Here is a 21,493-nt window from a genome sequence, read left to right on the forward strand (position 1 = left end):
CAGTTTTCCACTCCTCATTTCCTCCTCGTCTGTGAAGAACGGCCTGTGTTGTGTTATGCAGGTAGCTTAGTGGTTTTAAGAGCATTGGACCAGTGCCCGAAAGGTTCCTGGTTTGAATCCCTGAGCTGAATAGATGAAAAATGTGTGGATGTGCCCTTGAGCAAAGCACTTAACCATAATTGCTCCTGTGAGTCGCTTTGGATAAGAGCGTCTGCTAAATTACTAAAATGTAAATGTAGCCTTGAGTCAGAACTGGCAACAGCCGATCGAGGACATTAACCAAAAAACTTAAAACTCAAGTCTCTGAAGTCAAGATGAGACAAACGCGTTCTCTCCTCCAGCTTGCTGCTCCAGTTTTCACTGAATACATTTGTGTCAAGCCTCATCCCAGTCTGTTCATTACAGAACCACAAGGTACCATCTGTCTTTAAAATGCAGAACTGGCATATTTACAAATACAGTACAGTGTAAACCCCATATACAGAGGTTTTTTTGTTGCTATGGTTCAAAATGTTTACTTGAATTTGGGGGCAGCTGTCATAGCACACATTGCTTCCCTGCATTTCCTTGATGGTTAATGTTCAGTGTGCGTGCCTCTCATTCCTTTTTATCATAGTATTCTTTTAGCTGGAGAGAGAGAGAGAGAGAGAGAGAGAGAGAGAGAGAGAGCGAGAGAGCGAGTGAGAGAGGGAGAGAGACTACATTTACAAAAGTATGTGGACACCCATTCAAATGAGTGGATTTGGCTATTTCAACTACACACCTGTTGCTGACAGCTGTATAAAAGCGAGCACACAGCCATGCAATCTCCATAAACAAAAATTGGCAGTAGAATGGCCTTCGAGAGCTCAGTGACTTTCAATGTGAAATCGACATTGGATGCCACCTTTCCAACATGTCAGTTCCTCAAATTTCTGCCCTGCTAGAGCTGTCCCGGTGAAATGGAAGTGCTGTTATTGTGAAGTGGAAATGTCTAGGAGCAACAACGGCTCAGCCACGAAGTGGTAGACCACACAAGCTCACGGAACAGGATCGTTGAGTGCTGAAGTGCATAACACGTAAAAATAGTCTGTCCTTGGTTGCAACACTCACTATCACATTCCAAACGGCCTCTGGTAGCAACGTCAGCACAACAACTGTTTGTCGGATATCTTCGTGATTTTTTTTTCCATTGCCGAGCAGAGGCACACAAGCCTAAAATCACCATCTGCAATGCCAGGCGTCGGCCGGAGTGGTGTAAAGCTCGCCGCCTGCAAGCCAGGCCTAATCGCCAGTTGAACGGTGTTTCCTCCCAGACATTGGTGTGGCTGGTTTCCTGGTTAAGGAGCGCGAAGTGGCCTGCACAGGCCCTGACCTCAAACCCAATTGAATACCTTTGGGAAGAATTGGAACGCCGACTGCAAGCCAGGCCTAATCGCCCAACATCAGTGACCGAACTCACCAATGCTCTTGTGGCTGAATGGAAGCAAGTGCCCCGCAGCAATGTTCCAACATCTAGTGGAAAGCCTTCCCAGAAGAGTGTAGGCTGTTATAGCAGCAATGTTCCAACATCTAGTGGAAAGCCTTCCCAGAAGAGTGTAGGCTGTTATAGCAGCAATGTTCCAACATCTAGTGGAAAGCCTTCCTAGAAGAGTGGAGGCTGTTATGCCAGCAATGTTCCAACATCTAGTGGAAAGCCTTCCCAGAAGAGTGGAGGCTGTTATAGCAGCAATGTTCCAACATCTAGTGGAAAGCCTTCCCAGAAGAGTGGAGGCTGTTGTAGCAGCAATGTTCCAACATCTAGTGGAAAGCCTTCCCAGAAGAGTGGAGGCTGTTATGGCAGCAATGTTCCAACATCTAGTGGAAAGCCTACCCAGAAGAGTGGAGGCTGTTATAGCAGCAAAAGGGGGGAACAACCTCATATTAATGCCCATGATTTTGGAATGAGGTGTTCGACGAGCATGTTGTGCATTCCTCTTTCGCTTCAGAAATACTAATGCCTCATTCATATTCCTGTGATGAGTAGTCGAAGCTTCAAGCCAGATATCAGGTGTCGCATCTCCTTCTGATGAGTGGAGATCCGTAGAGTAACAGGCACTCATTTATTTGACACCTGAACACAGAGATATAGGACACTACATCCACATAGGCTCTCCCCTCAACACCTCTACACATCTCCAACACCTGCCCAGCCCAAGACAAAGTTCATGAAGGTCATGAGTGAATGTGTGTGGTAATGTGTGTGTGGTAATGTGTGTGTGGTAATGTGTGTGGTAATGTGTGTGTGGTAATTTTGGAATGAGATGTTGGACGAGCCAAAAGTAAGAGAATTAGAAAGAGAGAGAATAGAGTAGGGACTGAGGTACTTCTTAACTTAAGCAGGTCATTGATGTAGTGAGCATGCCTGCACACTGTGCACAGACGTCAATTCAACGTCTATTCCACATTGGTACAACATAAATGATCCAACCAGTGTGTGCTCAGTGGGTGCCTTCCTGCCCTGTGGGAGAGCTCATTTAAACATGGCTACCAGATTTCCTCAGTCCCTGCAGTGCCCACACCTCCTTCTCCCAGTCCCTCGGTGGAGTTGAAATACAGTGCCCTGTGATGATGGAGGAAAGAGGAACTCCCCCCCCTCCCCCCCACTAACAGCTCTGTCACAGTCTAGTGTGGGCAGGAGAGGAAATGTCTTCATTAGCCATGGCTAACCATGCTACCATTCACAAGACGCACATTCAGTAGTTTGGGTTACAGTCAAGACCTTCAGCTAAATGCCATTCACTGCATGAGAAACCCTCCTTCCTTCGGATAATTTCAAGAAAATTAGTTCTAATCACAAGGGAGGTATTTGAGGGCAACCACAATGCTGTTAACAAGCCAATAGCTACAGGCATGAACACACCGCTACCCACACACACACACCGCTATCGACACACACACACCGCTACCCACACACACACACGCACACACACACACCGCTACCCACACACACACACACACCGCAACCTACACACACACACACACACACACCGCTATCGACACACACACACACTGCTACCCATAAACACACACACACCTCTACCCACACACACAGACCTCTACCCACACACACACACACCGCTACCTACACACACACACACACACACCACTACCCACACACACCGCTACCCACGCACACACACACACACACACACACCGCTACCCACCCCCTCTCTCTTTCTCTCTCTCTCCCTCCTTCTCTGCCCCCCCCTGTCTGTCTTTGAGGCATAATGATAAACAACATACTGGTAACACCACACTGGTAAACACCATACTGGTAAACATAATACTGGTAAACACCATACTGGTAAACATAATACTGGTAACACCATACTGGTAAAGACCATACTGGTAAACCCCATACTGGTAACACCATACTGGTAAACACCATACTGGTAAACACCATTCTGGTAAACACGATACTGGTAAAAACCATACTGGTAACACCATACTGGTAAACACCATACTGGTAAACACCATTCTGGTAAACACCATACTGGTAAACATAATACTGGTAACACCATACTGGTAAAGACCATACTGGTAAACCCCATACTGGTAACACCATACTGGTAAACACCATACTGGTAAACACCATTCTGGTAAACACGATACTGGTAAAAACCATACTGGTAAACACCATACTGGTAAACATAATACTGGTAACACCATACTGGTAAAGACCATACTGGTAAACCCCATACTGGTAACACCATACTGGTAAACACCATACTGGTAAACACCATTCTGGTAAACACCATACTGGTAACACCATTCTGGTAACACCATACTGGTAAACATAATACTGGTAAACATCATACTGGTAACACCATTCTGGTAACACCATACTGGTAAACACCATACTGGTAAACACCATTCTGGTAAACACCATTCTGGTAACACCATACTGGTAAACACCATACTGGTAAACATAATACTGGTAAACATCATACTGGTAAACACCATACTGGTAAACACCATACTGGTAAACAACATACTGGTAAACATCATACTGGTAAACACCACACTGGTAAACAACATACTGGAAACCCCATACTGGTAAAACCTTACTGGTAAACCCCATACTGGTAACCCCATACTGGTAAACACCATACTGGTAAACAACATACTGGTAAACACCATACTGGTAAACATAATACTGGTAAACAGCACACTAGTAAACACCATACTGGTAAACATAATACCGGTAAACACCATACTGGTAAACAACATACTGGTAAACCCCATACTGGTAAACCCCATACTGGTAAACACCATACTGGTAAACACAATACTGGTAAACACCATACTGGTAAACATAATACTGGTAAACACCATACTGGTAAACACCATACTGGTAAACATCATACTGGTAACACCATACTGGTAAACACCATACTGGTAGCACCATACTGGTAAACACCATACTGGTAACACCATACTGGTAAACCCCATGCTGGTAACACCATTCTGGTAACACCATTCTGATAAACATAATACTGGTAAACATCATTCTGGTAAACATCACACTAGTAAACACCATACTGGTAAACATAATACTGGTAAACACCATACTGGTAACACCATACTGGTAAACATAATACTGGTAAACATAATACTGGTAAACATCATACCTTTAAACACCATACCGGTAAACATAATACTGGTAAACATCATTTTGGTAAACACCATACTGGTAAACAACATACTGGTAACCCCATACTGGTAACACCTTACTGGTAAACCCCATACTGGTAACCCCATACTGGTAAACACCATACTGGTAAACAACATACTGGTAAACACCATACTGGTAAACATAATACTGGTAAACACCATTCTGGTAACACCCTTCTGGTAAACACCATTCTGGTAAACCCCATACTGGTAAACAACATACTGGTAACCCCATACTGGTAACACCTTACTGGTAAACCCCATACTGGTAACCCCATACTGGTAAACATAATACTGGTAAACAGCACACTAGTAAACACCATACTGGTAAACATAATACTGGTAAACACCATACTGGTAACACCATACTGGTAAACATAATACTGGTAAACATAATACTGGTAACACCATACTGGTAAACACCATACTGGTAAACATAATACTGGTAAACACCATACTGGTAAACACCATACTGGTAAACATCATACTGGTAACACCATACTGGTAACACCATACTGGTAAACACCATACTGGTAACACCATACTGGTAAACCCCATACTGGTAACACCATTCTGGTAACACTATACTGGTAAACACCATACTGGTAAACATAATACTGGTAAACACCATACTGGTAAACAACATGCTGGTAAACATAATACTGGTAAACATCATACTGGAAAACACCATACTGGTAAACACCATACTGGTAAACATCATACTGGTAAACATCATACTGGTAAACATCATACTGGTAAACAACATGCTGGTAAACATAATACTGGTAAACACCATACTGGTAAACACCATACTGGTAAACATAATACTGGTACAACACTACCACACTGTCCACTGGCAGCCCAGCCCGGGCTCACTGCAAACACAGAACCACAACACTGTCCACAGTGTTACCACTGGCAGCCCAGTCCGGGCTCACTGCAACACAGCACCTCAACACTACCACACTGTCCACTGGCAGCCCAGTCCGGGCTCACTGCAACACAGCACCACAACACTACCACACTGTCCACTGGCAGCCCAGTCCGGGCTCACTGCAACACAACACTACCACACTGTCCACTGGCAGCCCAGTCCGGGCTCACTGCAACACAGCACCACAACACTACCACACTGTCCACTGGCAGCCCAGCCCAGGCTCACTGCACCACAACACTACCACACTGTCCACTGGCAGCCCAGTCCGGGCTCACTGCAACACAATGCTACCACACTGTTAAACTCATAGCTTTTTAACTACCTCATCTGTATGGTTTTTTAAACATGACATCTTTTTCATCTTTTTCAATCCAAATGCCCAAATACCCAAATATTTATAGGCAGGAACCCGATCGATGGGAGAACCATCCAGTGAATAAATATGTAGCCCAACTGAAATATTTTTGCCAGAATTAGAGAACAACATGTATTTAGTCTTGCCTGCATTAAGTGCACGTTTTAAACCAACCAGGGTTTTCTGTAAGGCAACAAAGTTATTTTGCAGCTCTAACATAGCCTGGCCAACAGTTGGGACAATGGCATAGGGGAGGGTTTGGCTGGGGGGGGTTTTAATTGGCTCATCGTGCACTAGCAACTCCTTGTGGCGTGCCAGGCACCTGCAGGCTGACTTCGGTCACCAGTTGAACGGTGTTTCCTCCGACACATTGGTGTGGCTGGCTTCCTGGTTAAGGAGCGCGGTTTGGCGGGTCATGTTTTGGATGACGCATGACTCAATCTTTGCCTCTCCCAAGCCCATTAGGGAGTTGCAGCAATGATACAAGATCATAATTGATATTGGGAGAAAAAGGGGGTCAAAATAAATACAATTTAAAATGTACAAATTCTAAAAAAATATCAATAAAAAATAGTAAACAGGACAGGTCCTAATATTGACCCCTGTGGTACACCTATTGTGATATCCAGGAAATTAAACTTAAGACCATCAGAAATCACACATTGTGTCCTCTCTGACAGATAATTCTGGTCAACAGTGTCAAAGGCCTTGGAAAAGTCTAGAAACAATGCAGAACCATTTTTATGATCTAAGCAATTTAACACAATCTAAAACAAACATAGCAGCTGGAAGGGTGCTACGTGCAGTTCTGAAACCAGACTGGTGCACATTAAGAATAGAGTAAGAAGTTAAAAAAGTTCTTAGCTGACAGTTGGTCAGGGATTCAAAAACCAATTTCCAACTCATTTGGAAATTGGACAGAATGATCTCCTCATTAATGTAGGGGGAGGACATGTGCCGCTTTCCAGATCTTAGGGATAACACCAGGAACAATAGTCAAGTAAAAATATAGGTCAGTGGTTCTGCAGTAAGTAGGGTAGAGAGCTGTAGAAAGTAGGGCAGAGAGCTGCAGTAAGTAAGCAGATAACTGCAGTAAGTGGGGCAGAGAGCTTCATTAAGTAGGGCAGAGAGCTTCAGTAAGTAGGGCAGAGAACTGGGGTAAGTAGGGCTGAGAGCTGCAGTAAGTAGGGGAGAGAGCTGAGGTAAGTAGGGCTGAGAGCTGAGGTAAGTAGGGCAGAGAGCTGAGGTAAGTAGGGCTGAGAGCTGCAGTAAGTAGGGCAGAGAGCTGAGGTGAGTAGGACTGAGAGCTGCAGTAAGTGGGCAGAGAGCTGGGGTAAGTAGGGCTGAGAGCTGCAGTAAGTAGGGCAGAGAGCTGCAGTAAGTAGGGCAGAGAGCTGCAGTAGGTAGGGCAGAGAGCTGAGGTAAGTAGGGCTGAGAGCTGCAGTAAGTAGGGCAGAGAGCTGAGGTAAGTAGGGCTGAGAGCTGCAGTAAGTAGGGCTGAGAGCTGCAGTAAGTAGGGCAGAGAGCTGCAGTAAGTAGGGCAGAGAGCTGAGGTAAGTAGGACTGAGAGCTGCAGTAAGTAGGGCTGAGAGCTGCAGTAAGTAGGGCAGAGAGCTGCAGTAAGTAGGGCAGAGAGCTGCAGTAAGTAGGGCAGAGAGCTGAGGTAAGTAGGGCTGAGAGCTGCAGTAAGTAGGGCAGAAAGGGCTGCAGTGAGACAGGATCAAGTGACCCTATGGTTGTTTTAACATTGTTCTTTAACCAAGCACCTAGTACATCATAGACATTAAGTGCTTGAAATGAAAATAAAGTATGTGAGTCTTTAATAATGATTATTTATTTTAAAAATTAACCTTTATTTAACTAGGCAAGTCAGTTAAGACCAAACTCTTATTTTCAATGACGGCCTAGGAACTGTGGGTTAAAGCATTAGACCTCTCACTAAAGGCTTCAGTCATATAAAAGCTATACTTAAATCCAAACTGGTTCTCTAGCAGATTAGTAAGAATGGCTAACTGCGTGTTCAAGAATGGCCTTTTCCCCTTTATTCAGATTACAACCTCTCACTTTCGGTTATTTGAAAATGAAATCATCTCCAAAATATTGAAACAAGCCATAGAAAGTTTGGTTGCAATTTTTTATTTAATCCACCAGAAAATACAGAACAAATATAGCAACAAATAGTTAAACTCAAATATACTAATTGATTAAAAAACAACATGGTATAAATTATATAAATAGGACTGGTGGAGTTAGGTCACACATACAGCTAACAAAAATATATGGAAATGTCTGCTCTGTCCAAAATGACACAAATGGCTCCTAGCCTCCCATGCATGCTTTCTGTCCCTACTACTAAAACTAAAACTGAAACTAAATGATTTAAAAAACTAAAATTAAATATATACATTTTTTTTAAACTGAAACTAAATAAAAAACTAGCAAATCAGGTCTGAAAACTAACTGAAACTCAACTGAGGTTCAAATAACAATGGAAGAACTGATAGAAAAACACAGATCGAAAATAACCTGCAGTAGCTACTAATAACCTGTAGTAGCTACTAATAAACTGTAGTAGCTACTAATAACCTGTAGTAGCTACTAATAACCTGTAGTAGCTACTAATAACCTGTAGTAGCTACTAATAAACTGTAGTAGCTACTAATAACCTGTAGTAGCTATAATAACCTGTAGTAGCTACTAATAACCTGTAGTAGCTATAATAACCTGTAGTAGCTACTAATAACCTGTAGTAGCTACTAATAACCTGTAGTAGCTACTAATAACCTGTAGTAGCTATAATAACCTGTAGTAGCTACTAATAACCGGTGGTAGCTACTAATAACCTGTAGTAGCTACTAATAACCTGAAGTAGCTATAATAACCTGTAGTAGCTACTAATAACCTGTAGCAGCTATAATAACCTGTACTAGCTACTAATAACCTGTACTAGCTACTAATAACCTGTAGTAGCTACTAATAACCTGAAGTAGCTATAATAACCTGTAGTAGCTACTAATAACCTGTAGTAGCTGCTAATAACCTGTAGTAGCTACTAATAACCTGAAGTAGCTATAATAACCTGTAGTAGATACTAATAACCTGTAGTAGCTACTAATAACCTGTAGTAGCTATAATAACCTGTAGTATCTATAATAACCTGTACTAGCTACTAATAACCTGTAATAGCTACTAATAACCTGTAGTAGCTATAATAACCTGTAGTAGCTACTAATAACCTGTAGCAGCTATAATAACCTGTAGTAGCTACTAATAACCGGTAGTAGCTATAATAACCTGTAGTAGCTACTAATAACCTGTAGTAGCTACTAATAACCTGTAGTAGCTATAATAACCTGTACTAGCTACTAGTAACCAGTAGTAGCTACTAATAACCTGTAGTAGCTATAATAACCTGTAGTAGCTATAATAACCTGTAGTAGCTACTAATAACCTGTAGTAGCTATAATAACCTGTAGTAGCTACTAATAACATGTAGTAGCTATAATAACCTGTAGTAGCTATAATAACCTGTAGTAGCTACTAATAACCTGTAGTAGCTACTAATAACCTGTAGTAGCTACTAATAGCCTGTAATAGCTACTAATAACGTGTAGTAGCTATAATAACCTGTAGTAGCTACTAATAACCTGTAGTAGCTATAATAACCTGTAGTAGCTACTAATAACCTGTAGTAGCTACTAATAACCTATAGTAGCTACTAATAGCCTGTAATAGCTACTAATAACCTGTAGTAGCTATAATAACCTGTAGTAGCTACTAATAACCTGTAGTAGCTATAATAACCTGTAGTAGCTATAATAACCTGTAGTAGCTACTAATAACCTGTAGCAGCTATAATAACCTGTAGTAGCTACTAATAACCGGTAGTAGCTACTAATAACCTGTAGTAGCTACTAATAACCTGAAGTAGCTATAATAACCTGTAGTAGCTACTAATAACCTGTAGTAGCTACTAATAACCTGTAGTAGCTATAATAACCTGTACTAGCTACTAATAACCTGTAGTAGCTACTAATAACCTGAAGTAGCTATAATTACCTGCTGTAGCTACTAATAACCTGTAGTAGCTACTAATAACCTGTAGTAGCTACTAATAACCTGAAGTAGCTATAATAACCTGTAGTAGCTACTAATAGCCTGTAGTAGCTACTAATAAACTGTAGTAGCTACTAATAACCTGTAGTAGCTATAATAACCTGTAGTAGCTATAATAACCTGTAGTAGCTACTAATAACCTGTAGTAGCTATAATAACCTGTAGTAGCTACTAATAACCTGTAGTAGCTACTAATAACCTGTAGTAGCTACTAATAACCTGTAGTATCTATAATAACATGTACTAGCTACTAATAACCTGTAGTAGCTACTAATAACCTGTAGTAGCTACTAATAACCTGAAGTAGCTATAATAACCTGTAGCAGCTATAATAACCTGTAGTAGCTACTAATAACCTGTAGTAGCTATAATAACCTGTAGTAGCTACTAATAACCTGTAGCAACTATAATAACCTGTAGTAGCTACTAATAACCTGTAGTAGCTATAATAACCTGTAGTAGCTATAATAACCTGTAGTAGCTACTAATAACCTGTAGTAGCTACTAATAACCTGTAGTAGCTACTAATAGCCTGTAGTAGCTACTAATAAACTGTAGTAGCTACTAATAACCTGTAGCAGCTATAATAACCTGTAGTAGCTATAATAACCTGTAGTAGCTACTAATAACCTGTAGTAGCTATAATAACCTGTAGTAGCTACTAATAACCTGTAGTAGCTACTAATAACCTGTAGTAGCTACTAATAACCTGTAGTATCTATAATAACATGTACTAGCTACTAATAACCTGTAGTAGCTACTAATAACCTGTAGTAGCTACTAATAACCTGAAGTAGCTATAATAACCTGTAGCAGCTATAATAACCTGTAGTAGCTACTAATAACCTGTAGTAGCTATAATAACCTGTAGTAGCTACTAATAACCTGTAGCAACTATAATAACCTGTAGTAGCTACTAATAACCTGTAGTAGCTATAATAACCTGTAGTAGCTATAATAACCTGTAGTAGCTACTAATAACCTGTAGTAGCTACTAATAACCTGTAGTAGCTACTAATAGCCTGTAATAGCTACTAATAACCTGTATTAGCTATAATAACCTGTAGTAGCTACTAATAACCTGTAGTAGCTATAATAACCTGTAGTAGCTACTAATAACCTATAGTAGCTACTAATTGCCTGTAATAGCTACTAATAACCTGTAGTAGCTACTAATAAACTGTAGTAGCTACTAATAACCTGAAGTAGCTATAATAACCTGTAGTAGCTACTAATAACCTGTAGTAGCTACTAATAACCTGTAGTAGCTACTAATAGCCTGTAATAGCTACTAATAACCTGTATTAGCTATAATAACCTGTAGTAGCTACTAATAACCTGTAGTAGCTATAATAACCTGTAGTAGCTACTAATAACCTGTAGCAACTATAATAACCTGTAGTAGCTACTAATAACCTGTAGTAGCTACCAATAACCTGAAGTAGCTATAATAACCTGTAGTAGCAACTAATAACCTGTAGTAGCTATAATAACCTGTAGTAGCTACTAATAACCTGTAGCAGCTATAATAACCTGTAGTAGCTATAATAACCTGTAGTAGCTATAATAACCTGTAGTAGCTACTAATAACCCGTAGTAGCTACTAATAACCTGTAGTAGCTACTAATAACCTGTAGTAGCTACTAATAACCTGTAGTAGCTACTAATAGCCTGTAATAGCTATAATAACCTGTAGTAGCTACTAATAACCTAGCTCTGCAGTGCGTTGCTGGTGCCATCTATGAGAAGAGGGTGTCTCTCTGTCTGTCTCTCATGTTGACAGTGTGTCTATTAGATGGTGTCTCTCTGTCTGTCTCTCATGTTGACAGTGTCTCTCTCTGTCTGTCTCTCATATTAACAGTGCGTCTCTATTAGAGGGTGTCTCTCTGTCTGTCTCTCATGTTGACAGTGTCTCTCTGTCTGTCTCTCATGTTGACAGTGTCTCTCTGTCTGTCTCTCATGTTGACAGTGTCTCTCTCTGTCTGTCTCTCATGTTAACAGTGCGTCTCTAGTAGATGGTGTCTCTGCATGGCAGATTGCTTCCCTAATGACAGTAACAGCGTTACGGCAGGCAGGCAGGCACGCACAGGAAGCCCCCGGTCCTGTTCAATTACTAGCGCCATCAACGCACACCAGTCTAATCTGAACACATCAAGTACTCCACAGATGGCTATAGATGACAGACATATTTATCACCATCCCACAGCTAGAGTCTAAGGCATTGTCCCAAATTGCCTCCCATACCCTTCATTGTGCACAAGTAGTGCAGTATATAGGGAATATGTACAGTATAGGGAATTGCGCAATTTGGGACACACACTAGAACACATGGAAGCCAATGAAAGCGGCAGCTGGCTGTGTTACGTTCCAATGCACAGCCTCATATATAGAGAGCCCTGTGTGAGGACAGGAGTCAATGGTGCTTTTCATGATCTAGTGGGCGACGTGGAGAAAGTCAAGTACAATTTGGCTCCATGACTGAACGCAGTTCAGCTCTTGAGTCGGAGTAAGGCCATTTCCTGTTTCAGCGTTACTGTTGATTGACCCAAGTGGTTGGTTGTTAAGGAACTCTCTCTAAGAGCCACTGGGATGGCGATGCAATAGGACGATGGCCATGCAATAGAACGATGGCCATGCATGCTAAATATACATGTAGTGTTTCATTCTAAGACTACGTGGTAATGCTAGTAGAACAGAACCAGGGGTTAGTTAAAGGTAGAGTCAGTGATACACCAAGCAAACAGCGATATCGGGCTGATTTCTTCTAAGACTAAGCGCGAGCTCGTCGTCTTGATTACCTTCTTATGTCATTCTCTCTGGCTGCGAAAGTAAAAAAAAAAAATGTTGATAGGGAACAGAATGCAGTCACATAATTGCCATGTATATTACTCTTACAGAATTTCCACGTGGGTGAGGATATTGGAAATGTAATCAAAGCCTAATGGATGACAACTTGTTTTTAACTAGAACAGAATAATTTATAACTGACTTTTTCTGACATAACATAAGTACAGCAGATCCCCTTATTGTATGGGACACTTTTAAATGTGCCTTTAGAGGCCATGCAATTCAGTACTCATCAATAAAACAAAATACATTTAGGTCAAAAGCCTCCATACTAACAAAGGACATTGAAGGACTAACAGAACAGATAGATAGCAATAAAAACTACCATAGAGTAAGTTAGAGGGAAAACACTACCATAGAGTAAGTTAGAGGGAAAACACTACCATAGAGTAAGTTAGAGGGAAAACACTACCATAGAGTAAGTTAGAGGGAAAACACTACCATAGAGTAAGTTAGAGGGAAAACACTACCATAGAGTAAGATAGAGGGAAAACACTACCATAGAGTAAGATAGAGGGAAAACACTACCATAGAGTAAGTTAGAGGGAAAACACTACCATAGAGTAAGTTAGAGGGAAAACACTACCATAGAGTAAGTTAGAGGGAAAACACTACCATAGAGTAAGATAGAGGGAAAACACTACCATAGAGTAAGTTAGAGGGAAAACACTACCATAGAGTAAGTTAGAGGGAAAACACTACCATAGAGTAAGATAGAGGGAAAACACTACCATAGAGTAAGATAGAGGGAAAACACTACCATAGAGTAAGATAGAGGGAAAACACTACCATAGAGTAAGATAGAGGGAAAACACTACCATAGAGTAAGTTAGAGGGAAAACACTACCATAGAGTAAGATAGAGGGAAAACACTACCATAGAGTAAGATAGAGGGAAAACACTACCATAGAGTAAGTTAGAGGGAAAACACTACCATAGAGTAAGTTAGAGGGAAAACACTACCATAGAGTAAGATAGAGGGAAAACACTACCATAGAGTAAGATAGAGGGAAAACACTACCATAGAATAAGATAGAGGGAAAACACTACCATAGAGTAAGATAGAGGGAAAACACTACCATAGAGTAAGATAGAGGGAAAACACTACCATAGAGTAAGTTAGAGGGAAAACACTACCATAGAGTAAGTTAGAGGGAAAACACTACCATAGAGTAAGATAGAGGGAAAACACTACCATAGAGTAAGTTAGAGGGAAAACACTACCATAGAGTAAGATAGAGGGAAAACACTACCATAGAGTAAGATAGAGGGAAAACACTACCATAGAGTAAGATAGAGGGAAAACACTGCCATAGAGTAAGATAGAGGGAAAACACTACCATAGAGTAAGTTAGAGGGAAAACACTACCATAGAGTAAGTTAGAGGGAAAACACTACCATAGAGTAAGTTAGAGGGAAAACACTACCATAGAGTAAGTTAGAGGGAAACACTACCATAGAGTAAGTTAGAGGGAAAACACTACCATAGAGTAAGTTAGAGGGAAAACACTACCATAGAGTAAGATAGAGGGAAAACACTACCATAGAGTAAGATAGAGGGAAAACACTACCATAGAGTAAGATAGAGGGAAAACACTACCATAGAGTAAGATAGAGGGAAAACACTACCATAGAGTAAGATAGAGGGAAAACACTACCATAGAGTAAGATAGAGGGAAAACACTACCATAGAGTAAGATAGAGGGAAAACACTACCATAGAGTAAGTTAGAGGGAAAACACTACCATAGAGTAAGATAGAGGGAAAACACTACCATAGAGTAAGTTAGAGGGAAAACACTACCATAGAGTAAGTTAGAGGAAAAACAAAAACTCATTCAAGAAAGATTCAGTGTAATATATCATTAAAATAAAGTGAACTGGATGTAATATGGGGAAAATGCACCAAATTATTTTTCAATCTTCAACATAGAAATGCCAACAATTTGTTTTCCTGAAACGTGTTACAAATGATGGAGTCACACATGACAATGTTTTGAAAGAGGAAGTGAAGTACTTTTAAGAATATGTTTTCGTTTCAGTCTCCTCCATCTCCACTAACCGAAGATCATTGTATGGATTTCTTCTCTATTAATGATGTAGAATGAACATCTGTACAGAAAGACTCAGGGGAGGAACATCTTGATGCGATGAAACTCTTTAAGGCTGGGAAAACCCCACGCTGGATGGCACACCAGTGGAACTATAACCAACTTTATTTGATATGAATGTGTATCATTGATTCATGTTTTCTTTTAAATCCACAGCCTCATGGAGGATCTAGATACTTGTTCTAACCTCTCTGGATTAAAAGCAAATTATGATAAGTGTACTATATTAGGTATTGGATGATGATGGATAAATGGTCTGACGGAGATGTGGACATACTCGGTACACATGTCCCCAAAGAAAGAAATGATCTCACTCCAATACATTTTTTATAGAAAGTTAGCAAAAACAGATAAGATCTTGCGACCATGGAAAGGAAAACACCTGTCTATTTGTGGGAAAATCACCCTGATTAACTCTTTAGTTATATCACAGTTGACCTATTGGCTTATGGTTTTGCCTACACCTGCATTTTAAATTATATGAGCAAAAAATATTCAATTTTATTTGGAACGGCAAGCCAGACCAAATGAAAAGGGCCTATTTATATAACGAATATGAATTCGGAGGGCAGAAATTATTAAATATTAAAGCATTAGACCTCTCACTAAAGGCATCAGTCATACAAAAGTTATACTTAAATCCAAACTGGTTCTCTAGTAAATTGGTAGGAATGTCTCATCCTATGTTCAAGAAGGGCCTTTTCCCTTTATTCAGATTACAACTGACCACTTTCGGTTGTTTGAAAAGGAAATAATCTCCAAAATATCTGTCACGTTCTGACCTTAGTTCCTTTATTATGTCTTTGTGTTAGTTTGGTCAGGTCGTGAGTTGGGGTGGGTAGTCTATGTTCTTTTTTCTATGTTGTGTTTATGTGTTTGGCCTAGTATGGTTCTCAATCAGAGGCAGGTGTCGTTCGTTGTCTCTGATTGAGAATCATACTTAGGCAGCCTGTTTTCCCCATTTTAGTTGTGGGTGATTGTTTTCTGTATCTGCGTCTTCACCAGACAGAACTGTTTCGTTTTCGTTCGTTCTCCTTGTTATTTTGTTTTTGTGTTCCGTGTTAATAAATTCAACATGGACACGTACCACACTGCATATTGGTCCGATCCTTCATACTCCTTGTCAGAGGAAGACGAATCGCGTTACAATATCAAGATTTTTTAAGCAAGCCTTAGAAAGTTGGTTGCGATTGAAGTTTAATCCACCTGAAAACACAACAAATAATTAAACAAATATTATGGTTAAACTCAAATATAAGAACTGATTTTAAAAAAAATGTATTTTTCAATTTTAAAAAAGGTATAATTTTAGTGAATGACATCATAAATAGGACTGGTGGAGTTATGTCACACCTGCAGCTAACACAGACATATGGAAATGTCGGCTCTACCCAAAATTACAACCAATGAATTGCAGCATTACCACAAAAATGGAAGAGGCAAGTAGAAGGGGAAAAAGTAAGGAACTGTCGGATTAAAGACCAAAAATGGTTAAAAAAGGTGATAAATAAAAATATATACCGGTTTCATTTAAGGACCAAAGAACTGACAGCTGTGCCATATAAATTGCAAAAGAGATTTTGGATGTACCCATTCCATGGCACATGGTTTATGAATTGACACTTAAAACAACGCCGGATGCAAAACGTCTAATTTTTCTATTTAAATTACTATACAAAATTCTTGCAACGAATAGAATGTCATATACTGTATATGGGGGATACAATCTTCCCAGCTCTGCAGATTCTGCTGCAAGGAGGCAGAGTCATTAGATCATTTATTTTGGTATTGTCCATATGTAGCTCGTTTTTGGTCACAGGTCCAGGAATGGCTGAAGAATTGCAACATTTACCCAGAACTAACGCTGCAGGCAGCAATACTGGGTGATTTGAAAAGCCATAGCCAATCAACCAATCAATATAATAATTATTTTAGCAAAAATGTTTATTTTTCATTTACAATCTGTAGAAGCTATGAGAATAGAAAGGTTCAGTACGTTTGTGAGGCATCACAGCACAGTTGAAAAATATATGGCAAATAGAAATCCAAAATGGATGATGTTGAGAGACAGATGGGAGGGGTTGAATGGAGCTGAAGGGTGGGACTGGATGATGTTGAGAGACAGATGGGAGGGGTTGAATGGAGCTGAAGGGTGGGACTGGATGGTGTTGAGAGACAGATGGGAGGGGTTGAATGGAGCTGAAGGGTGGGACTGGATGGTGTTGAGAGACAGATGGGAGGGGTTGAATGGAGCTGAAGGGTGGGACTGGATGATGTTGAGAGACAGATGGGAGGGGTTGAATGGAGCTGAAGGGTGGGACTGGATGATGTTGAGAGACAGATGGGAGGGGTTGAATGGAGCTGAAGGGTGGGACTGGATGGTGTTGAGAGACAGATGGGAGGGGTTGAATGGAGCTGAAGGGTGGGACTGGATGGTGTTGAGAGACAGATGGGAGGGGTTGAATGGAGCTGAAGGGTGGGACTGGATGGTGTTGAGAGACAGATGGGAGGGGTTGAATGGAGCTGAAGGGTGGGACTGGATGGTGTTGAGAGACAGATGGGAGGGGTTGAATGGAGCTGAAGGGTGGGACTGGATGGTGTTGAGAGACAGATGGGAGGGGTTGAATAGAGCTGAAGGGTGGGACTGGATGGTGTTAAGAGATAGATGGGAGGGGTTGAATGGAGCTGAAGGGTGGGACTGGATGGTGTTGAGAGACAGATGGGAGGGTTTGAATGGAGCTGAAGGGTGGGACTGGATGGTGTTAAGAGATAGATGGGAGGGGTTGAATGGAGCTGAAGGGTGGGACTGGATGGTGTTGAGAGACAGATGGGAGGGGTTGAATGGAGCTGAAGGGTGGGACTGGATGGTGTTGAGAGACAGATGGGAGGGGTTGAATGGAGCTGAAGGGTGGGACTGGATGGTGTTGAGAGACAGATGGGAGGGGTTGAATGGAGCTGAAGGGTGGGACTGGATGATGTTGAGAGACAGATGGGAGGGGTTGAATGGAGCTGAAGGGTGGGACTGGATGGTGTTGAGAGACAGATGGGAGGGGTTGAATGGAGATGAAGGGTGGGACTGGATGGTGTTGAGAGACAGATGGGAGGGGTTGAATGGAGCTGAAGGGTGGGACTGGATGGTGTTGAGAGACAGATGGGAGGGGTTGAATGGAGCTGAAGGGTGGGACTGGATGATGTTGATAGACAGATGGGAGGGGTTGAATGGAGCTGAAGGGTGGGACTGGATGGTGTTGAGAGACAGATGGGAGGGGTTGAATGGAGCTGAAGGGTGGGACTAATAACAAGATAAACAATGTAAACATAAGGGATCTGTACAATGTATATAGATTCAGAACTTTTGTGAAACAGCACAGTTACAAATAGAATCAAACTGGACAGAAAAATAGTATTTACCCCAAAAATATATGGGGGATTGGAAATGATTCAGACATGTACATTGATGGAAGCAACAATCTATCCTCAATATTAAAGCTGATCCACCCCCTAAGAAAATATATTATTATAAAAAAGAGTAAGTGCGAGGTTAAACTTCTCTGCTCTTTTGGTCTCATACCTATCACACTGTAGCAGATTGAAGCACAGCCATGTACATGCTCAAATCCTCTGTGAGTGCATCATCTTGCATCTTGTTCATCTGCAACTTCTGCGGGTTCATTCTGATGCTCGTGGTAACGTCATAGTCTCAGTTTAAGACCAATTCTACTCACACACACAGGCCAACCAATCAATCAACCAATCAACCAAGGACAGCACTACTCACCCCAGGGGTTTCTCCAGTCGACTGGCGGGGGATCCTACGATCTCTCCCAGAGTACAGAACACCTGCCCCAAGAAGTCCTGCTGGAGGGACAGGGGGTGGCGGGAAAGACGGAGGAGTGAGGCGTGACGGGGAAGGGGGTGTTAATGGGGAAACAGTGAGCAGGGAGAGACGGAGGAGGATAGAGGGGGTTCAGGGGAGAGACGGGGGAGAAAGGAGGGAGAGGAAGGATAGAGGGGGTCAGGGGAGAGACGGGGGAGAAAGGAGGGAGAGGAAGGATAGAGGGGGTTCAGGGGAGAGACGGGGGAGAGGAAGGATAGAGGGGGTTCAGGGGAGAGAAGGGGGAGAAAGGAGGGAGAGGAAGGATAGAGGGGGTTCAGGGGAGAGAAGGGGGAGAAAGGAGGGAGAGGAAGGATAGAGGGGGTCAGGGGAGAGACGGGGGAGAAAGGAGGGAGAGGAAGGATAGAGGGGGTTCAGGGGAGAGATGGGGAGAGGAAGGATAGAGGGGGTTCAGGGGAGAGATGGGGGAGAAAGGAGGGAGAGGAAGGATAGTGGGGGTTCAGGGGAGAGATGGGGGAGACGGGATAACAAGGACAGTTGGTGAGGTTAGGATGGAGCTAAGCAGTGTGTTATAAGCCTTGTTATAGGCGTTGTTATTAGCATAAAGTTTGTCAGAGGAGTCAAACACGTACGTCAATGTCGGAGGGCTTCCAGGGAGGAAGAGGAGGAGGAAGAGGAGGAGGAGGGGTACACCAGGCAGCATCATAGACAACAACAACAACAACAGAGCATATCATGTAGGCACAAGACTCAAACCATACAACACCATCATCAAAACAAGGGCAAGAGAAAACAGGAGAGAGGGAGAGAAGTGGAGAAGAGGGTGGTAGAGAAATAAAGAGATGAAGAGGTAAGTGTTTTTTTGTGTGAGAGGAGAGAGCTATTAACACAAAAGCGAGTACAAAACAAGAAAATATAGTCATGACAAATGTGGAAATAATGATGAATATTCTAGTATTATGCAAACTGCTAGCTGCACATATAATTATAATTGTGTATGTCTGAACAATGGGTAGCTTTTATCAAACCTTTCACTGCACCATCCATTGGTCATCATTACTTGTGAGTACATTGCTAATAGCATGGGAGTACAATAAATCATGCCTAGAGGTTCGGGAAAACGGGTTTGACAGACAGCTTTGATAATGGTGTGATAAATTACAGTGCTTCATTAAATCATAACTACGCACCAAAAAATATCTGTATTTGGATTATTATGAAAGCTACTCACTATCAATACATAAAGTAATACGTTATATTTATTATACAAATGCGCACGGACAGACAGCAAGGCCAGATTGTGCCACTATGGGAGGTAAGGCACTATGATGCACTATTTCAGCTTTGCAACAACATGGATCTTGATTAGCATAAAACAAAAATAAGGAATGGGATGCATTTCAAAATAAAAGTTCCCATTTCAAAACAAAAGTTTGCATTCATAGAGGATAGATTTGCAAAGTAAAAAACAAGCAACTATAAGGCATGAGGACAAAGTCATCTCTTTTTCCACTTACATGCTTCGCCAGATCTGGACTTTTGGAATCGATGTCGTATCTGAAATCAGAAAGAAACACACATTAAAGAGGCAAGAGCTGACAGGAGCCGGAGAGAAAACTATTTGTGTCTAAACTGGCTGGGGTTTGAACATTAACAAATAGAACCAAAGTGGTTTGATATCATTCCTCATACAATGACATTCGGACAAACAGAAAGCCACTCAAAATCAATTTATATTAACTTGAAATGACAAATTGTTAACCGGTAAAACCACTTATTTCACTTAATCCTTCTACACTTCATGAATGAAGTCTATTTTCCTTTCACTGTTGTCCAAGACTCCCCTGCTGTCACTCACCCATTCACTTTAGAAACAATCACGTTTTAAACAATGTGCAGCTGCTCCTGGTGATACATTTTGGCTAAAAGTAATTCAACTTGAATGAGTCCATTGTCCACCCATCCTCATCCCCCAATTCCCTGACTGAGTTACTATATATGTAAAGGACCCAAAATAAATTAAGTCACAGTATATCCTCTGTCACGTTCAGCAGAGGACTGATGACTGAGCTACAGAGGACTAACTACTGAGCTACAGAGGACTGATGACTGAGCTACGGAGGACTGATGACTGAGCTACAGAGGACTGATGACTGAGCTACAGAGGACTGATGACAGAGCTAGAGAGGCTAGATATGAACAGAGGGAGGCTAGCTACAGTATCATAAAGTCCATGAAGGCCTATGTCTCTACACAGTGGATATGTAGCTAGTTTCTAAAGTCCATGAAGGCCTCTGTCTCTACACAGTGGATATGTAGCTAGTTACTAAAGTCCATGAAGGCCTCTGTCTCTACACAGTGGATATGTAGCTAGTTACTAAAGTCCATTAGGACCTCTGTCTCTACACAGTGGATATGTAGCTAGTTACTAAAGTCCATTAGGACCTCTGTCTCTACACAGTGGATATGTAGCTAGTTACTAAAGTCCATTAGGACCTCTGTCTCTACATAGTGGATATGTAGCTAGTTACTAAAGTCCATTAGGACCTCTGTCTCTACACAGTGGATATGTAGCTAGTTAGTAAAGTCCATTAGGAC

General features: G+C 41.5%; 1 protein-coding gene across 1 annotated transcript in view; it reads right to left on the reverse strand.

The window, feature by feature from the left end:
* Positions 1–20,446, reverse strand: part of LOC109908361 (copine-8-like) — a 163,733-nt gene extending 143,287 nt beyond the window's left edge. The window contains exons 1-2 of the mRNA XM_031794749.1: positions 19,528–20,446; positions 18,839–18,915 (exon numbers count right to left, since the gene is read on the reverse strand). Coding sequence (XP_031650609.1) covers positions 18,839–18,915; positions 19,528–19,818 — 368 coding nt within the window. The 5' untranslated portion in view covers positions 19,819–20,446. The remainder of the gene's footprint in view (positions 1–18,838; positions 18,916–19,527) is intronic.
* Positions 20,447–21,493: the final 1,047 nt, after the last annotated feature.

Source organism: Oncorhynchus kisutch, linkage group LG17 (assembly GCF_002021735.2).
Source record: "Oncorhynchus kisutch isolate 150728-3 linkage group LG17, Okis_V2, whole genome shotgun sequence".
Lineage (NCBI taxonomy): Eukaryota > Metazoa > Chordata > Actinopteri > Salmoniformes > Salmonidae > Oncorhynchus > Oncorhynchus kisutch.